The 8883-nt window shown below is 52.7% G+C and overlaps 1 protein-coding gene across 1 annotated transcript in view; it reads left to right on the forward strand.

Annotated features, from left to right (window-relative positions):
- Positions 1–8883, forward strand: part of KRT7 (keratin 7) — a 14172-nt gene that overhangs the window by 2648 nt on the left and 2641 nt on the right. Inside the window, exons 3-6 of the mRNA XM_010857873.1 lie at positions 1811–1871; positions 3022–3117; positions 4662–4826; positions 5923–6048. Of these exons, the coding sequence (XP_010856175.1) occupies positions 1811–1871; positions 3022–3117; positions 4662–4826; positions 5923–6048 (448 nt within the window). The remainder of the gene's footprint in view (positions 1–1810; positions 1872–3021; positions 3118–4661; positions 4827–5922; positions 6049–8883) is intronic.

Genomic DNA, 8883 nt, shown 5'->3' on the forward strand with positions numbered 1-8883 from the left:
GGTGGGGGTGGGGATGGGGGCTTCTGGCCAGAGCAGGAACCGGAAAGGAGGCTATGAGGAGGGGTAGGGAGTGTGGAGGCTGGTTTTGAGGGCAGGCCTTTGAGGTGCCCGCTGTTCTCACTGAATAGAAACCAAAACCAGAGGCTGAGTGGGCATCCCTGCCCTGTGGGCACAGGGTGGGGGGTGGGTAATGAGTGAATTCTGTGCTCTGCCTAGGGGTGTATGACTAAGCGAGCAGGGTCACTTCCTCTGACTGGAGGTAGAACAAACAAAGGCCTCAGAAGGGAGTGTCCCTTCCCCCCTCCCCCAACTTCCCTAGGGCAACAGTCAACAGGATTAATCTCACAGCAGGTGGAACCAGACAGGTGCAGGGCAGGGGAGGCCCGGGACAGCCTGTGAGCCCCTGTTGTCCAGGCCTCCCCTGCCCTGCGTGTGTTCACACATGCTCCCCGCCAGCCAAAGCCCCAGAGCACTTTCCTGGGGCCCCAGGCTGAGCTCTGGGCCAGGCTGAAGGAGGAGCTGGAAGGGAATGTGCGGAAGGGTCCTGATGCAGCTGCCCAGGGAGCCCTCGTCTGTGTGCCCTCTGGGCCCAGTGGCACAGCAGGAATGGACAGACAGCCTTGTAGATATTTTTCTAACTATTCTAGAGGCTGGGGTAGGGGGAGTGGACTTTGGGGGTCTGGGCTCCTGGAGGGCCTCTGCCTGTCTGAGCATCCTGCTCCCCACTGAAATTGCCCCACATTGCTCCTATTGTTCTCCAGAAGATTGTGTGCACTGCTGAGTTTCAGTTTCCGACACCTATTTTGAATCCTCCAGTAAACACTGGGTCAAGCCCAGCTGCCCTCTTGCTCTGTGCCCGGCTTTGCTGGTGTCCTTCTACGGGCAAGGGGTTGGCTCCTTGAGAGAAAGAAAGATGGGAGGGGGGCTGTAAGAGTAGGGATGGGGGCTCCCCACCTACTTGGGACCTGGTTCTTCTTCCCGAATCCACAAGGTTCCTCCTCTTCAGGCCCCTTCTTCACCCTCAGCCAATGGGATTAAGCAGGTTAAGCTCAAGCGTCAGATGACCAGGCTTCAAGTCTGGGCTTTGCACTTAGCAGCTTGATGACTGCACAGAGTACTTTGCCTCTCAGCACCTCTGTTCCTCTTCCTGTGAGTCACAGCACCATTGTTAACAGGATTGTTGTGGACATTAAATTAGCGAATGCGCAGGAAGCACATAACGGGGCAGGGCCATATGAAGCGGCCCCTAAGCATGGCTGTTCTCTGCCGTCTCACTCCCAGGATATGCAGCCTCTGTCCTTTAATTCACATACGTTCCCTGCTCCCCCACCCCCACCCCCTGCCAAGACTCAAAGTCCTAGGAATAGCCATATGGACGAGTCAGGGACACTTTGCGTCATAAGTGAAAGTGAAAGTCGCTCAGTCGTGTCTGACTCTTTGCCACCCCATGGACTATACAGTCCATGGAATTCTCCAGGCCAGAACACTGGAGTGGGTAGCCGTTCCCTTCTCCAGGGGATCTTCCCAACCCGATTGAACCCAGGTCTCCCACATTGCAGGTGGATTCTTTACCAGCTAAGCCACCAGGGAAGCCCAAGAATACGGGAATGGGTAGTCTGTCCCTTCTCCACTGGATCTTCCTGACCCAGGAATCGAACCAGGGTCTCCTGCATTGCGGAGATTCTTTACCAACTGAGCTACTGTGTCATTAAGGAGGGAGTGAAGGTGATGCACGGCAGACCTTCACACTTGGATATGAGGAGATGGAGGCAGAGTTGCACCAACACCATGCTTCTCTTCTTTGCTGCAGGTATGAAGATGAAATTAACCGTCGCACAGCTGCTGAGAATGAGTTTGTGGTGTTGAAGAAGGTGAGGGGGCAGACAGGGAGGGTAGGGGACACTGTAGAAACAGAGGGGCCAGGGGACCACATGCCTCTCACCAAAGCAACCAATAGGAACCTGGGTCAGAGTCTGGCTGGGTCTATAAGAGGGAAATGATGGGCTTGGAGAAGGAAAGATCTGAAAGCCAGGCCCTTCATAAGGCTATATTGTGTGCATGTATGTGTGTGTGCATGTGTGTGGTGTGTGTGTGTGTCTGGCAAGTCAGTAGACTTGTTTCAGGGCTTGGAAATGTTAGAATTAAGACTACAAGTTGGAGGTTAGAGAGGGCAATTTCAACCCCACAATAAATAAGTGTTCTATCAGTTAAAACATTCAGTTACAGATGAGGGTGGCACATGGCAGGCCTGAAATATTGAATGGATGGGCTGCCTTGAGGCAGTGAGCCTTCCCATACCTGGAGGTGTGCAAGTTGAGTTTGGAAGGCCTTAGGAATAAGGGCTTGACTTAAGACTATGATTTAAAGTACACTTACTCAGTGTCCAAGGCCCATCCACAGAAATGTAACCTGCCCTGGAGTGCTGGGCCCTTGGAAATTCAGGGATGAGTGGAAGTGAGTGCTCCCCACAGGAGCTAACCCACAGCAGAGGATGGGGCCCAGACATCATCTGGACTTGTGGAGTTATCTGTGGCCTGCCTGCTTCAGTATCACCCAAGTTGCCAGTTACACATTTGGGCTGGAGATTTCTCATCTCTGGATGTGGTATCCTGGAGTCTGCATGATTTCATGCTCTCCTATTTGAAGCTGAGGCTCCTGGAGTTGTAGTGATTTGTTCAAGGTGACATAGCCTCTAGTGGGCAGAGCCGGGGGTGTGTCTAAACAAGCCTTTAGGAACTGGTGAAGCGCTAGGTTTGGGGCTTCAGAATGCTCTGGGCTGTCAGTGCTGAGAAGGCACTTCCAGTCCTGGGGATGAGTGGAGACAATGTCCATCTCAAAGCCTGGGTGGGTCCACTGGAGGGAACTTTCCGCTGTGGATGTGTCAGGCAGCATGGAGCTGCTGTATGTTTCTTGGTAGGGCAATGGGGTTTGGTCCTGGGGTTGGACAGTACTGGCTGCCAAATATTTATAGTACTGAGAACACGCTATCTATCTACCCCTTCTTGCCACCACCCCTCCCAGGATGTGGATGTTGCCTACATGAACAAGGTGGAGTTGGAGGCCAAGGTGGATACCCTGAATGATGAGATCAACTTCCTCAGGACCCTCTACGAGCAGGTGAAGACCTCAGGGGTGGAAAATATGCCATATCCTACATGTCCTAGCCAGGGGGCCATCTGGTCTACCCTCTGCCTCTGGGTCAGTCTGGGTGTGTGTTGGGGAGATGTAGGGGAGATGACCCTGCTCTTTACTTTTTCTAGATTCAGGAATCTGTGGTGGGTGAGGAGCTCAGGAAGAGCTGAGGCAGTGCAGCAGGGGGGTGAGGAAGGGGGGTTGGGGGTGTGTCAGTCAAAATTGGCCTTCTAGAGACATGGGATGACCATTTGTAAGGAAGGGGGCTTGAGAGGGGCTGGAAGAAACCAGGAGGATGTTGAGGGATCTGGGCTGTGACAGGGTTCATGGGTGTGCTGGGTGGGCTGGCAGGGGAGCCAGGTCAGGAGAGATTGGAGTGCCCGAGGGTTTACGCCCACCACCCAGCCTCTCTCTCTGCCTACCCCTCCCATCTCCTTTCCTGCCCTGCCCTGAGCTTCCAGATCCTTTCCCTGAAGGGGGTTAAAAAGCATTTCATCCCATTAGTGTGAGGCTCTGGCCTTAGGCAGAAGATAGTATGGCTGATCATCAGGCTGGTCTGGGACATAGTTACACAAGAGGCTAGTTACACAAGTAAGTTGAGTTTGGAAGGCCTTAGGAATAAGGGCTTACTTATTCCTACTTCTTACTTCTTCAGTTCTTACTTCTTACTTCAGTTCTTACTTCTTACTTCTTCAGTCTCGGTTTTACCTGAACATCCAGCTTCCATTTGCATCTCTGAGAGAATTTCCACGTGTGTTAATTTTGGGGGCTGGATCCTTGAAGCTGATTTTGGGCCCTCCTAGTCTCACTGTGGGCCTTTATATGTCTATCACATGTTATATATGTGTGTGTGTATGTATATACATGTATATGGAATTATTTTCCTCTTGTTATAAAATACATACTCACTGCAAAAAATCTAGAAAATTAAGTAAAGCATAAAATTGAAAACAAGCTTCCTATACCGTCTCTTATCATCTTGATAGCTACCTTTTCAGGCTCTTTCTGTATATATATATATATATATACACACACACACATAAAGATACAGAAATATACACATTTAATAAAGTAGAATCATACCTTTTTTACATAACTATATCATGGATGTAGTTCCCTGTGCATAAATACGGCTGTATCATCAGTGTTAAAGACTGCAGAGTGTTCCATCCATACTAGGGTGGAATATGACTTTTTTTACCCACCCCCTAGTGATCCTCTTCATAATAGAGCTCAACCTGCACAGTAACTCACAGCCAGGAGCCACCGACGTTCAGCACACTCTGCTTTTCCTCTGTGATCCCACCAGACTCTTAGATTTGACAAGCTGCTGATGGGCTCCTCCGGGAGCCAGGGCTGGCGGAGCCATTTAGTAGGTGCTGGGTCTGTTGTGCCCTCTGGCTGCCTGGTGACTCGCTCCCACTCTGGCCTCTTCTCCTTTTATCTTTCCCTAGTGCAAGGGATCCCAGGATGGGCGTGGGGACAGGAATGTGTCACCCAAGCCCTGATGCCCTGTCTGGTCCCTACAGGAGCTGAAAGAGCTGCAGTCTGAGGTCTCAGACACATCCGTGGTCCTGTCCATGGACAACAACCGCTCCCTGGACTTGGACAGCATCATTGCTGAAGTCAAGGCCCAGTATGAGGAGATCGCCAACCGCAGCCGGGCGGAGGCTGAGGCCTGTTACCAGACCAAGGTGTGTGCTCACTGGAGCCATTATTTTCTCTTCCTGGCAGGGTCCTGGGTGGTGGCTTCCCTTACTCCTCACCCTGTCTCGAGCCTTTGGGGCCTGTGTCTCACTGTGCTGACAGGCACCAGGGATTAAGTCTGTGGGGGTCTCCAGTGTCCTGGGAAGAAGAGGAAGAGAAGGCCAAGCCCCTGCCCAGGGAGAGATTCCAGCCTGATGTAGGCGGCAAGGCAGAGGAAATGGACATGGAGTAATAATTATTATAGCTGAAATTTGGCGAGTAAGCACAGTGCTAGGCAACATTTCAAATGTTTTACCTGTATTGACTCATATAACCCACAGAACAGCCCGTTAGGTAGGCAATATTATCCCTTTTTCACAGGTGGGGAAACTGAGGCATGGAGAGGTTAAGTGATTTTTCTAGTTCCACACAGGTAGTGAATGGAAGAGCAGAGACCAGATTCTGGATCCAAGGGCTCCAGATTAGGTTTAATCATTATGTGCACTGGGCAAGGGCGGGGCAGCTGACAGGCAGGAGCTGAGGGAATGGGCTGGGGTGGGGTGGGGGATGCTGGGGTAACTGAGGGAAGGAGCCTGAGGGTTTAAAAGTGGCATAGAGTGATGTCTCTGCAGATATAGGGGGTCATCCATGGTGCGTGTGAGAACACAGGTATGTCAGTAAGGACTTGCTGTGTGACTCTCAGGCAGTCCCTTCTACTCTCTGGGACTCATTCTCTTCATCTGTGAGATGGATGATGCTGATGAAGGGGTTAACAGGTGAGGATCTCAGACTTCTGTGGTTCTCCAGCGTTAGGACATGATGGAAACAGGAAGAGGACTGGTATCAGTGGGGACGGGTCCAGGGAGCCATCGTTGTCCTCCCTGTCCTGGCTGGGAGGAAGCTGAACCCCGCCCCACCCCATTGTCCAGGAGTCTGGCCTCTGGCATCGGGCAAAGTTTGCTGGGAGTCAGACTATCCCTCCCTGGCACGATAAGCTGGGAGGCCTTGTCACTCAGAACCTGGGGCCTTCTTTGGGTGGGGAGAAGACGAGCCCCCTGTAATCATAGCCCCCCCCTGCCATACCCTTCTGTGTGGTCCCTCCAGTTTGAGACCCTCCAGGCCCAGGCTGGGAAGCACGGGGACGACCTCCGAAATACCCGGAATGAGATTGCGGACATGAACCGGGCTGTCCAGAGGCTGCAGGCCGAGATCGACAGCGTCAAGAACCAGGTGGGCACCAGTGCTTGTCCTTGGGGCAGGTGAAGGGCAGCCAGCTGGGACCATGCTCAGGATGAGAAGCAGGAGGCAGGGGCATCAGTCCTGCCCCTACTGCTCTGGGGATGAGGCTGGGGCAGCTCTAGCCTCTCAGACCCTCCAGGATGAAATGTTCTTGACCAGGTGCTGGTTTGGCCGAAGGGAGAACAGGAGTCCTAGCAGGGCATAGAGCTCGTGGAGGGAGCCTCAGGCTGCTGGCCAGATGAGAACCACCATTCATTATCACATTGGTCCTGAGCCCTCTTCTTCCACCTAGCTCTGGGTGCAATGTCTACCTGGGATAGGGGCCACGGGGTCTGGGGCCAACTTGCTGTGACTCCCGAGACCCCGCCACATCCGCTGACCTCACTCCCCACAGCTCCCTCTCTGGCCGTGCTCTTGCTGCTTGCTGGAGATGATGTTTGCCAAGCATCTTCATGCTTCAGGGCCTTTGCACTCGGTGTTCCCTCCACCTGGAATGTGGTTCTCCCAGCTCTGCACATCGTGCCCCTTTCTCATCATCTTTTGTTGAGGACAAAAGACCTCTTCTCAGAGATGGCTTCCTCAGCCACCTAGCCACTCTCTTAGCAGTCTGTGGGAAGATCCCTGAAACACTTAACACTCTGAAATGTTCTGTCTTATACTGGACTGGGTAGCTATTCTCTTCTTCAGCAGATCTTCCTGACCCAGGAACCAAACCCGGGTCTCCCACATTGCAGGCAGTCTTTCTGTCTGAGCCACTAGGGAAGTCCATTGACTTACTAGGTAAGTCTTATTAATTAAGTGTAAGTAAATATTGTCCCCCACCTCCACTGGGATATTAAAAATGCCGTAGTAGCTGGGCCCCTCTTCCATCTGGTTCACTGCTCCTCCCTTCCCAGCATAGTAGGGCACAGGTCTCAGATGACAGACTGATGGGAGGAGATCCTGTGAAGCTGGGGTGGGGGGCACTGATGAGAAAGGGTCCCCTAAGATCTGATGAAGGCATGGAAGTAGGGGAGGAGGCTAAGCTTCATCAGGCATCTGCAGTGGGAAGGGAAAGAAGCTGATGGTTGACAGCTGGGGGATGGGATGTGAGGGTGATCTACCCAGAAATGTCCTCCTCTTGGAGCCCTGCAGGCCTGTTTACATGTGGGCGAGAATGGAGGCTTCCTCCTGGCACAGAATCAGAGCCATGAGTCACTGGTGCAGTGAGCCAGCATCCAGGCCAGGAGGGGAGGCACAGAGTAACGAATGGCAGTTTCCCGAACCCCACAGCTTCTCCTATATCCGGTTCTCCTCTCACACAGCAGGGCAGGCTCAGGCCCGGAAGCTGTGGCTCAGAGGCAGTGGAATGACCCTGCCAAGGGGGCACCAATGTGACGGGGAGGATGCTGACCGGTGGATGGGGGCAAGGGCGTCAGCCAGCCTTCAGGGCAGGACTGGGAGGATCAGGCAGAGAGGCAGAGTGCATGCGCTGAGGAGAGAGGATCTGAGGGCAGAAGGTGGTTGTGAAAATGAAGGAGGAGGAGCCCTGGGCTAGGGGATGGGATGGTGGCCCTTGGAAATGAATAAGGGGCGGCTCAGGCTTCTTAGGTGGTGCAACAGTAAAGAGTCCACTTGTCAAGGTAGGAGATGCAGGTTCCATCCCTGGGTTGGGAAGATCCCCTGGAGAAGGAAATGGCAACCCACTCCAGTATTCTTGCCTGGAGAATCCCATGGACAGAGGAGCCCGGCAGGCTACAGTCCATGGGGTTGCAAAAAGTCAGACACGCCTGAGCGTGCGCACACACACACACACACAAAACATTATATAGGCTCCTCTAGTGGGGGATGGGCCACAAGAGAGGGAACACTAGGCCAGGCAGGAAGTGACAGCTGTTGTTCAGGTCCCTCTGAATCACACCACCCCTACCTGCACCTGGGGGGCTGTTGACTTGGAATCTAGGGGTTCCAGGAAGCATTTCTGTGCTCCAAGTCTCCCTGTTCTGGGCCTGTTGCAAAATGGCTCCTGTTTTCAAGGTACCTGAAAGGTGCCTGGTCATCTGCCTGAAATTTGAGTACTACACTAGAATCCCATGGCCTTGGAAATCCTCCAGCTAGGGGTCGGGTATGTGAGCATTTGTAAATCATAATCGCATTTACTCATAATAGCGTTTATTAAGTGCTTACTGAATACTAGACACTGTGCCAAGGACTTGTATATTATTTCATTTCATTACTTGAGCTATTCCCATCTATATTTATATACCGTGATTACTGTTATTTTAGAAAAGAGGAGACTTTTGGCTTAGAAGGGCTGATTCATACAAGATCACATGGCTTGTAAGAGGTAGAGCCAGAACTGAAAGCTAGGCATTGGGTATCAAAGCCCATGTTTTTAAAAATTAATTACTGGCTGTGCTGGGTCTTAGTTGCTGCACGCAAGCTTTCTCTAGTTGTGACAAGCAAGGGCTACTCTCTAGTGGTGATGGACAGGCTTCTCACTGCTGTGGCTTCTCTTGTTGCAGAGCACAGGCTCTAGAGCGCACGGGTTCAGTAGCTGTGGCACACTGGCTTAGTTGCCCCTTGGTGTGTGGGATCGTCCCAGACCAGGGAGGGAGCCTGTGTCCTCTGCACTGGCAGGTGGATTCTTAACCACTGGACCACCTGGGAAGTCCCTCAAAGCCCATGTTTTAAACCCTTGGGATTCCCTGGTGCTTGGGGAAGGAGGCTGGTGCCAGTGAAGCCACAGTAAGCAAGTTGCCCAGGCGCTCACCGCAGGATGGCGAGGCAGGAAGGCAGTGACTGATGAGGCCTGCGACCCCGGTTCAGAGCCCCGCTACTCCCCAC

This window comes from Bison bison, unplaced genomic scaffold (genome assembly GCF_000754665.1).
Source record: "Bison bison bison isolate TAMUID 2011002044 unplaced genomic scaffold, Bison_UMD1.0 scf7180017864383, whole genome shotgun sequence".
Classification (NCBI taxonomy): Eukaryota; Metazoa; Chordata; class Mammalia; order Artiodactyla; family Bovidae; genus Bison; species Bison bison.